The sequence below is a fragment of the Odontesthes bonariensis genome, chromosome 14 (genome assembly GCF_027942865.1).
Source record: "Odontesthes bonariensis isolate fOdoBon6 chromosome 14, fOdoBon6.hap1, whole genome shotgun sequence".
Taxonomy (NCBI): domain Eukaryota; kingdom Metazoa; phylum Chordata; class Actinopteri; order Atheriniformes; family Atherinopsidae; genus Odontesthes; species Odontesthes bonariensis.
The window spans coordinates 31,251,246-31,262,479 of record NC_134519.1 but is presented as its reverse complement, the minus strand read 5'-3'; the positions used below and the strand labels follow the sequence as shown (position 1 = coordinate 31,262,479).

General features: G+C 41.0%; 2 protein-coding genes across 3 annotated transcripts; one reads left to right on the top strand and one right to left on the bottom strand.

The window, feature by feature from the left end:
- Window positions 1-806: 806 nt before the first annotated feature.
- On the bottom strand, window positions 807-5,234 carry tsen15 (TSEN15 tRNA splicing endonuclease subunit). Of its 2 annotated transcripts, none has more exons than XM_075484019.1 (4): window positions 5,046-5,234; window positions 4,880-4,961; window positions 2,870-3,005; window positions 807-2,791 (listed from the first exon to the last, which is right to left on the bottom strand). In XM_075484019.1, exons 1-4 carry the CDS (start codon window positions 5,118-5,120, stop codon window positions 2,620-2,622), a joined length of 465 nt encoding a protein of 154 aa, XP_075340134.1. In that variant the 5' UTR covers window positions 5,121-5,234; the 3' UTR covers window positions 807-2,619. The 2 variants fall into 2 exon arrangements, with proteins under 2 accessions (XP_075340134.1, XP_075340135.1); XM_075484020.1 differs by having other exon boundaries at window positions 4,880-4,964; window positions 5,046-5,120.
- Window positions 5,235-5,628: 394 nt separating this feature from the next.
- Window positions 5,629-10,989, top strand: LOC142399549 (procollagen galactosyltransferase 2-like). The gene is made up of 12 exons (XM_075484272.1): window positions 5,629-5,870; window positions 6,117-6,227; window positions 6,351-6,468; window positions 6,547-6,681; window positions 6,783-6,987; window positions 8,200-8,319; window positions 8,649-8,722; window positions 8,807-8,913; window positions 9,808-9,940; window positions 10,029-10,156; window positions 10,237-10,443; window positions 10,552-10,989. The coding sequence occupies exons 1-12, from the start codon at window positions 5,629-5,631 to the stop codon at window positions 10,781-10,783; spliced, it is 1,812 nt and encodes a 603-aa protein (XP_075340387.1). The 3' UTR covers window positions 10,784-10,989.
- Window positions 10,990-11,234: the final 245 nt, after the last annotated feature.

Below are 11,234 nucleotides of genomic sequence, written 5' to 3'. Positions count from 1 at the left end.
CTATGCTCACTGTTTACAGTTATTACAGCTGTGGTTTTATTCTAAATCAATTCCCCATTACTGTGGTAATGACTGGCAATACACATAAAACTTGGACTTGAGGTTATTGAAACCTTTGAAATGGGTGATAAGATCATTAGTGGACATTTTAAAATGCTGTTAAGAAAAAAAAAAGTCTAACAGAAACATTGGGATGACTCATTCCATTCATATCCAATTAAGAGGACACAACTACTTTGATAAAAATGGATCTAAGTGTTGCAATATTGCCACAGCCATCCACTTCACAGTCAACAAGATAGTAATAACATCATAAAAGTCCCATTAGTGGCCTGGACTTTTGATTTGTCTTGTAGAATTTATTTTGGTGGCACATCCTGTCCTCACAGAGGAGCTGTCCTGGGAAAGGAGCCTGTCAATACCTGATGCAAATTGCTGCCTGATGTGAAACACACATGTGAAGCCAATGCAGATATATGAAACCTGTATACTGGTTGCATATTGCTGTCATACCATTAACTGTGCCAAAAGGTAAGCATTTCAACAGCAAAACCTAGTTAAGATACAGAAATATGAGATCATGTTTGTGACTATTCTTTGTAATGACCAAAGCCCAAGTGGGCTTACTATGTGTCAGAGGGTGTTCAGATGAGGTTGAGCAGAATTCTTAAATACAAATACTGCAGAAATAGAGGTAAACCTACACACAGCTGTGGCTATTTACTGGGTACATCAGATCCAAACAGAAATTTGATTCCAAAGACAGCCCCAATTCCCCAAAACATTGTGACACTGTAAAAGATGAATATATCCTGCAAGTCTCATAAGCAAATATTTATTCACAGCAGAACAAAGAAAACTTATCAGATATTGAAATGGAGACATTTTACTTTTTCATGAAAAATATTAGCTCATCTTGAATTTGAAGGCTGGAAAAGTAGGTTGTACAAAAAAGAAACAGCTGGAGAAAAATGCAGGAACTAACTAGGTTCATTGGCAACAGGTCAATACCACAATTGGGTATTAAAAAGAGCACACAAGAGAGGTAGAGTCTCTCCGAAATAAAGATGTACAGAGATTGCAAGAAACTGCAAGAAAACATTCACAAACTGTGGAGCAAAATAAAGGAATACAACCGAAAATGAATGCCCCTGATCTTCAGGTGTCAGGCACAACATTAAAAGCAAACAGTCAAACATATACATCACCATTTATATTTTCATGTGTTAGAATTTAATAATATTTACGCTATGAAAGTTCTTTCATGTGAAACCAAGGTAAAAGTTAATCAGAATAGTAAAGAATACAAGCAGGAAACTAAGTTTGTCATTTCTTGACTGAAGCTAGCTAACACCACACCTGCTTAACTTTAACTATTCGGTGCCAATTTAGAAATAATAGTGTTTTCCGTTTTCACTGAAAAGTCTTAATTTTCTTATCCCTGGTAGAGGATTTCAACCGGAAAAGCTGAGACTTCTTCGGTACATGGTTCAGTGTGCTTTCATTTGTCATGTCTGACAGAAGTCCTTTTACAATAGAGCACCTCTGGTTTTATTTTAAATGAAAAATATAGCAAAACCGACATTTATGAATTTTAATTTACAGTATTCCTTACTAACTACAGTAAAGTGGTTTTTGCCACTCTTTGTTTGTCATTTAGTATTAAAATAAATATCTTAATATACTGAACATTATAAGCTATACTATTTCTCCCTTTAGTTTCTGTATCAGCCTCGTGAGTTGGTTAAAGTTGGGCCTTGCTTGTTCCTGCCCCATTCAAGTGTTCTGATGAAGGCATATTATCACACACATAACATGGGGGTTTTGTAAACACATTGCAGATTGCACTAAAAGCACATCTGATCAGCTTTGTAAGTGCACACACAACACAACAACCAATTTCTCAAGCATGGAAGATTTAAGAATTTTTAAATAAAAAAACAAGGTTGAAGGTCCGCCCAGGTGAAGTGAAGGTCTCACAAAAAAATGCAGCAGACTTGCAAACATGTTTATCCTCAGATATCTGGTCTGCGGAAAAACCACCTGCTGTCGCCTGATGACTCAGCCTCAGAGGGAAGTGATGATGGATCTGTGTCGATTGCAGCAAAATATGTCCAGGCCAAGAAGGCACATGAATGTAGATGCATTTAAAAAAACAAAAACAAAACTCTAGAAAAACAGTTAAATCAATCAACAACGGTGGTCTCAAAATAGCATTTGAACAAATACGTTCCATTCGTGTAGGCCGTTAACCTCCAAGAAAGTAAATCACATTCACCACAAGTCAATGCTGCTCAAGCTCCAAACATGAATCAGACATATTCCTATGCCAAAATCTTGTCTTTGCAGAGTTCACATCTTAAAATGCAGATACGTTTATATCACTTTTCTGCTGTTTGGTCTAAAGAGGTCATAAGAAAAAAAGGTTGAAATCCTCTGAACTGCACTTCATTGTTGGATGAAGCTTGTGGTTATGTCATACTGATATATGGAATCTTCATACTGTACGCACATCTTTGTGGTGGTTAAAATGGTGGCTCACACAGACAGTTTGACCAACTGGCTTCCAACCTCATCCTATCTGCCCTACAATGTGTTATCATTCTCCAACTGTGCCACTCAGTGCTGCTGCCGTCTCTTCCTGTGCTGCCGAGGCCCCACATCCTGAATAGGACCCGCAGGTGGGTCCGGTGTCACCAACCCATCTGTCATCCTCTGATAGACCAGGGTTGAGTCGGAGGCCACGGCACACAACAGCATAGGCAAGCCCCTGTCCAACACGCAACGAACACTGCAACATCAGAGAGGGGAAAAGTGTGAGTTGCCAGAAATGAAGGTGAAGCAACCTTTCAAGAAAGTGTCTGATCACCTTCTGTGGCTCAGAGGTTGATGAACGGGAAGGGGAAGGACAGTGTGAACAGGTGCTCCTTCCTTCTCCCTCGCCTCCAGCAGAACCATTTGTAGTTCGGGATTCTTAACACATGACACGTCTTTCCACCGACGCACTGCAGTGAATGAGAGATGCAGTGCGAGAGTGGTAACCTAAATATTTCTGGATGCATAAAGTACTGGGCAAAGGTGGTTTTAAAGTGGTTTTGAACAATAATTTTCCAGGCTTTCAGAAGGTCTTTAGACAGTTACATTTCAACATTTTTGCCCCTTTTTCACTCATTTTCACTCCAGTCCTCATACCTGATTAGTTTGCCTATCACAGCAAGGTGTGTTTTGTGTTTAAAAAAAGTTAGACAAGTGAGGGACAAAAGAAGAAGTGGCAGGCCTAAAAAAAAAAAATATCTACAGCTGATAAACATGATCTGAAAGTAATGTCCTGAAGAAATAGAAAAGACTCAGGCAAAGACTTGGCACAGGAAATAAAAGCTTATGGCTCTTTGGGAATCATTTTGCCATTTTTGGAACTTTCCACAGCTACGACGAGGGAAATGGGAACAAATTATGTTTATTTCCAACAGGCTGCTAATAACAAAATCGCTAAAGATACTATTAAAAATGGGTCCTTTGCTAAGTTATAAAATTAAAAGAAATTAGGGGCGACTCAAGAGTTCAGTACATGTACTGTACATTTCTTGCGTGACATACTTTACTAATTATATTAAAGCTGCGGTTTTTTTAGTCATATTAGCTTGAACTGTCATGGGATTCTGGAAGTAGAATATTAAATAGGCTGTTTAGGAAAAATAACGAATTCTGTAGCTCCCTCTGAAGCCTGTAATCATGCTTGCAAAAACCGAGCGCTCCCGGCTGTTTTTAACCAATCAAGTTAGGGTGCAGGAATCCTACCTGTCAATCACAGCTTGTGCACACGCTGCTGAGCGTGAGTCTGCCCCAGCTTGTGTGCGCTCACACTGGTGTGAACTCACGTGCACAACCTCGTCCACAGAGGGGGAGGGGTTTGGGGGGCGATTCGGAGCTTGTTAGAGGTTGGGGGAGGGACCTGAAAGTTGTATCAGTTCGAATTTTCCGACTTTAAGCCCCGTACACACACGTCGCTGCTATTTACTCGCTACTCGCCACTCGCTTGGGTGCTTTTGCTGACTTGGTTGGGTGGCCACTGTTTGGAGAACACTGGGGGAACGTCACCTGTCAATAATCTGTATTCTGCATTTTAATTGGCTACTCGCTTTTACTCGCGTCGCTCGAAGTTGAAATATGTTCATCTCGGAATCCGCCCACATCGCATCGCGTGTACTCTCCTCGCCTACTCGCCTCGCGTGAACACATAGACATTCTATTGACATCACTCGCTATTCGCTCACTCGCCTACTCGCCACTCGCTTGGGTGCTTTTGCTGACTAGTGTGTAGAAGTTGGGTGGCCACTGTTTGGAGAACACTGGGGGAACGTCACCTGTCAATAATCTGTATTCTGCATTTTAATTGGCTACTCGCTTTTACTCGCTTACTCGCGTCGCTCGAAGTTGAAATATGTTCATCTCGGAATCCGCCCACATCGCATCGCTTGTATTCGCTTGTACTCTCCTCGCCTACTCGCCTCGCGTGAACACATAGACATTCTATTGACTTCACTCGCTGAGCGAGTAAATAGCAGCGACGTGTGTGTATGGGGCTTAAGGGACTCGGAATTTTGAAAACCTGCCGACTGCAGCTTTAACTTGTGTGCAAGCAGGTTAATACTGATTCACCTTTTTTCCTTGTTCAGAACATGTTTTTGCACATGCACTCATAAACCTTTACCAAGTCTGTCAGAAAGAGACATTTTTTAACCCTCATACACATTTAACTATTTAACTAAGATAATGACAAATATAAGTAGATATCTAGCATTTCGTCAAACGACCCCGACTCTACATGACACAACAAAATCTACTCAGACTGGCTCCTTTTAAATCTTTTCCAACTCACCCTCAGAAAGGTCCATGTATACTAGAAAAGCTGCGTGTAACTGTGCGCTGTCCCCAACCTCCAACTCCTTCATCTGTTGGTACTACTAACACAAGAAGAAACGTTGGCAACTGCAGGTGTACCATACCAGAGCTCAGACTGCATCGTCCTGAGGTCCCAGCCTCACCATCGGATGCTGCAAGATCCAGTTTCCACCTGGAGGTTTCTCACACGCTTCTGTTCGGTCCGACACTGCCGACATTTTTCATTAACGAGTCAGCTGGCTTAAACACAGCCACATAACCCAACAGTGACGACTCACAACAACCAAGACGGCATGGCTCGGTTGTATTTTCAGGTTTGCCGGCGTGCTACATTAAAGGTCGTCCGGGTGGGAACATAATAGTTTCTGCTTTTCCACGCATCTCGACAAAGAGGACGCCAGCAGCTGCCTTACAGACTGAACTCAGGGAGACAATCTATACTTTTTATCTTATTCAGTTCTCCTCTTTACAGTTTAACATAAAAAAAATGCATATGATTAGGAATATATTTAGTGCCAAATAAAGTGTTCAAGTTGAATATGAATAAAAAAGAAGGATAACTTCAAAAATCAGTTAAACTTTTGTCATAACTGATTAGTCTTTCTGTGTGTGTGTGTGTGTGTGTGTGTGTGTGTGTGTTTTATCATGAGTGTGTGAGTCTACCTCTCGCCCTCAGTTTACCAGTTGCTTGGGCTTACAGACACGAAGCATTGCTCTGGTGGGGATATGGCTTTTGAATTTAAAGGATTCAGTTTTTATTTGGTGCTTTCAGCAGGATGGCTCTTCCTGCACATCAGCGCAGAGGGGCTGCCAGCTGACCGCCTTCCCCAGGCAACCAAGCTGGAGTCCTCCTTACTGAAGCCCACGGTGCTGATCTCCATCCTCGCACGCAACGCACAGCACAGCCTGCCGTACTTCTTGGGATGCATTGACAGGCTGGATTATCCAAAGGACCGCATTGCCATTTGGTAAACTTGCATGTAAAAGTTGCAGTGATCATTAAATTGAAATATATATATATAAATTTGTTCATTTGTTTGGAGAAAGGAGAAAAATATATTTATTATGATTTATGGAACTGTTTAATAATGACATGGGCAGATTTGATTTAAAGAGCTACAACAAAGCCAACAAAGCAAAACGTGTTTTCAGTTGTATATCAGACTCTTCTGCTTACAGAAAGAAAGAAAGAACTGTTGTCTGTGATCTCTCAGGGCAGCCTCTGACCACAGCGTGGACAACAGCACAGCCATGCTTCAGGAGTGGCTCAGAAGAGTTCAGCACCTGTATCACTCTGTGGAGTGGAGGCCCACGGAGCAATCCAGGTAACTGAATCATTCTGATACTGTTATATGGCATAGTTGCATAAATGCCTGAGATCCTCTGACTTTCTGACCCTCAACTCTTGACTATGTAACACTTGTTCTTTTTTTTTTTTTCTTCCTCAGCTCTTATGCAGACGAGGAGGGTCCAAAACACTGGCCCAACTCCCGGTTCACCCATGTGATGAAGTTAAAGCAGGCCGCACTCAGAGCTGCCAAACGACTTTGGACAGATTATATACTGGTAAAACAGACACAAAGATTGACAAATCACAATATAGTATCAGATTAAAACATTGTCAACTCTTTTTGTTTTCATTAGTTTGTGGACAGCGACAACTTACTGACAAACCGCCATGTGTTAACTGACATGATAGCAGAGAACTTAACTATTGTGGCCCCCATGCTGGAATCAAAAAGTCTTTACTCAAACTTCTGGTGTGGCATAACTCCCCAGGTAAACACATTGTATTGAGTGTATTGCTTGTGCAGAATTTTGACTGAAAACTTTGGGCAAGTCGCTGTTTTCATGGTGTTTGTTTTTGAATGCACACATAGGGCTACTACAGACGAACTCCAGAGTATATTCCCATCCGTAAGTGGAAATGGCAGGGCTGCTTTGCTGTTCCCATGGTGCACTCCACTTACCTTCTGGATCTGAGGCGCGCAGCCAGCCAGGCTTTGGCCTTCTACCCTCCTCACCCCGAGTACCCATATGATTTAGACGACATCATGGTTTTAGCTTTTTCTGCAAAGGAAACAGGTCAGACCTTTGATTTAGGCTGTGGTGGGTGCTTTTCCTGTGTAATGTTGATAATAGTCATCAGGTGGCAGTCATTTGCCAGGTGGGAAAACTTCACTGAACAAAAATAAACTTCCATGACCAGCATGTAACTCTCTGGAGCATTGAGGTGTGCGATAACACAATGCCATGGAGGAAAGACATCAGCAATGATTTTAGAGAAGCAATTGTTGCTGCCCATCAATATGGGAAGACCATTTCTAAACTATTTTGAGTCCATCATTCTACAGAGAGAACGATTATTCACAAGTGGAAAACACTCTAGAAGGTTGTCAATCTTCCCAGGACTGGACGTCCCAGCAAGCTCAGAGAAACTACAAAAACCCCTAATAGTTCAGACTCTACAAGTCTCAATTAGCATGTTAAATGTTAAAGTTCATGACAGTAAAATTGGAAAAAGACTGAACAAGTATGACTTGTTGGGAAGGGCTGCAGAGAAAGCCTCTTCTCTATAAAAAGAACATGGCAGCACGGCTGCATCTGAACAAACCACTTAAGTTCTGGAACAATGTCCTTGAGACAGATGAGACCAAAGTAGAGATGTTTGTTCATGATGCAGAGCAGGACGTTTGGTGAAAAGCATATCACCACAACACCACATAGCACAGCAGTGAAGGGCTGAGGGTTTGGGCTTACTTTGCAGCCACAGGACCTGGGCACCTTTTTTTTCTGTCCACATTTATTCTGACTCAAACAGAGAGTAATAGAGTGGAAAATCTAAGTAGCTAGCAACTCTGACATGAAGTTTTTATTTGTTTATGCATTTAATTGTCTTTGGTTGAACTCTTTTGAAGTCCTGAATTTCTGGCTAGAAGTTTATAGTTTTGGAGTCACTTAATAATACACAAACTGTGTTTCTTCTAATGCTAATCCTAACGTATAGAAAACATTAGGACATGTCAAGACATTTGAGGAAATCTATAAATATTTCAATATCTAAGGTTCAACATCTTTTATTAAAGTACAACTTAATCTTTACAAGAGTTTCGATTAGTTATGATTTTGTTTAAGATTGTGAAAATTCCAAGATCGTAAACTACCATTAAAACAAATTTAATGCCAGAATTAAATATTATTATTTACTGAAGATCATCTTGATCGGAATAATAAAGAAATGCAAATATTATTGGAATATAAATTGCAATGAGATCTCATCCCTTTGCACTACTGCAGGCGTCCAGATGTATGTGTGCAACAGGAACCATTATGGATATTTACCAGTTCCCCTTAAACAAGACCAGACTCTAGAGGAAGAAGAGGAGAGTTTCACTCACACACTGACTGAGGCACTCAGTAAGTACTTATTCTAACTGTGGATATAACAATGTGATTGGCCTATTGATTAATCTATGGTTGATAACTTTTGGGCTCTATACTACCAGTCTTTGTGCACTAGTTCTACGTAGCATATTTGGCCTGGTCTGCTCTCGGAGACATGACACATGCCTCACTCCTGTGATAAAAGTCCACTGCCTCTCATTTCTCTCTCGTCTTCCGTTTTTTGAGAATTTCCCGTCTGTTAGATGTTGAACATATCTAACAAATTCTTTTGAAAGGACTGTGTTAAAAGTACATCCGCTACATTCAGTTTAAAATCTAAATGTGATGCCTTTTGTTTCTAGTTGACTACACAATGGAGCCTTCACATTATATGCACATGAGACTTAGAGGAGCACGGAAGATGGGATTTGATGAGGTACAGATACATTTTGTGAGGAAGTGGAATCACTTCCATTGACAGAGTGATGTTTAAAAAGAACTACTGTTCTCCTCCGCACAGATCTTTCTGATCAATTTGAAGCGGCGCTCAGACCGAAGGGACAGGATGCTGAGTTCTCTGGCAGTCCTCGGCATCAATGCGACACTGGTGGAAGCCGTGGATGGCAAGTATGCCATTCAGCAGAACTTGAAACTATGTGGCAGTATTCAGGAACAAAAGTTGAAATGGCGAAATGAATAAGATAGTCATGTGTACTAAAAATGATCAAAATATTTAAATAGAAGCAACTGGTGGGATTAGAAGAATGAATCAGTTCAGACTACATGTTGCAAAATCTTCAAAAGCCAGACTGTGTGGTCATATACGGCCGTATCAGTGCAATTGGCAAAGTGCATCTACGCTTCTGTGATGGCAGCATTAATGCAGAAAAGTTAACTATATTTTTTTTTAGTAATATATGCTGTCCCCAGTAGAGAATGTGTGGATAATTTTTAAATGAAACAATGCGAGATCTTGAAACATGCTTGCAGGAAAGATAGGACCAAATAATGGAGAAATGCCTGATGGATCGGTATCCTTCCTCAATACAGAATACAGAACATCTTTTAAATGAGGAGTTTTGGTTTAAAAAGTTTTACCGGTCCAGCTTTATGGAATGTGCTGCAGACCTAAACAAAAAATAAAAAAGACTCATTCTAACAAATTAAATGGAGCTTATTAGACTAAATGGGAAATATATTTTGTTGATACTGTCTGCAATGTGATAAAAGTCAAAGTAATTGTAAAGACTGTTTTTTTATTTTCATTTCCACTCCGTCTGAGCTTTTTATGATTAGCGACCATTTTTAACTATTTAAGAAAGTATTTAAGACCATTTAAGAAAATGATGATTTCTGAACAAATTTTATTGGGAAACAGATCTACACCCGTGTTTTCCATTGAAGTAGCTTTATTGTTTTTCCACCATCAGTCTAAAGCTTTACTGATGTATGGATTCATAGCAGACATAGGAAAACGTGGAAAATGAAGGAAAACATTTTCCCTGCATTTCACTTTTTCAGAGCCTTGAACTCATCACAGCTGCGGGCCATGGGTATAGACATGCTGCCTGGGTACAAAGACCCTTATTCAGACCGTGTGCTGACCAGAGGAGAGATAGGCTGCTTCCTCAGCCACTTCAACATCTGGAAGCAGGTACTGACAGTTGCTGGTCATGGGGCATTTTTTCAGCAGAACAGTTAAAGTTCAGTGATGATTATGGCTGGTATGTGTCGCCCTCTAGGTGGTGCAGCAGGGACTACAGCAGGTGCTTGTCCTGGAGGACGATGTGAGATTTGAGCCCAGGTTTTACAGCCGGATGACGACCATTATGGGCAATGTGCTGAGAGTGCGGCTTGACTGGGATCTAATGTCAGTTTTTTTTTCTTCTTCATTTATCAAAATCTTTTCATATTCACCTTGAATTTAAGTGGCGAGTTGTCTCCCTGTAGTTATGTAGGTCGTAAGAGGCTGCAGGTAAAGGAGCCAGAGAACTGGGTGAAGGGAGTCAGCAGCCTGGTGCACCCAGATTACTCCTACTGGACACTGGGTTATGCCCTCTCTCTGAATGGTGCCAGGAAGCTCCTGAGGGCGAAACCCCTGAACAAAATGCTGCCTGTTGATGAGTTCCTTCCACTCATGTTCAACAAGCACCCCAAGTGAGTCTCACCCACAGAGTATATAAGAAAATCCAGATCTCATGCTTTGACGATCATTTACAGCTTTTGTGTTTGTAAGTCATGACGTCACCCTCCCTCTCCTTTCAGGGATGAGTATATGCAGTATTTTGAGGAAAGGGACCTGAAAGCATTCTCAGTGGAACCGCTGTTGCTGTTCCCCACACACTACACCGGTGAGCCCGGCTACTTCAGCGACACAGAGACGTCAACCATTTGGGATGATGAGGCCACAGAAATAGACTGGGACAGAGACAAAACCAAACACAGCCGTGAAGCACAATCTGAGGATTTAAGGCTTCAGACCGATGGCTCGTGGTGAGGTCCCCACCTCTGTCGGTGTCTACAAAGGTGAAGCCTGAGCAGGACACACAGTAGAAGCATTAGGCCTGTGTCGCGTCCCAAACCATGGCTGAGCTAATTTGAACTGTGTTGCTTAATCTTTTATAAAAACTTTGTTTTACAGCAAATATTCTCTTTGAAATTCATTCATGAAAGTCATTTTACTTTATCAGTTGTAAACTTTTGTTTCATCCACAGCACTGCTGCATTTCAGCCTTTTTAATCAATTTAATTAGGAAAATAATGCAACTAAGAATGTGGGAGCTTTAGACTATTCCTTGGGTTTTCATGAATGTTCAGTAAACTGCAGTGAATAAAGTAATCATTGTAATGCTGAAGTTTAATGTCAAAGTCTAAACTTACAGGGGTTTTTATGTGAGTTTTTAAAAAGAAACAGTGTCGCCTGAAGCCTTCTGGTTGTTCTTCAAGCG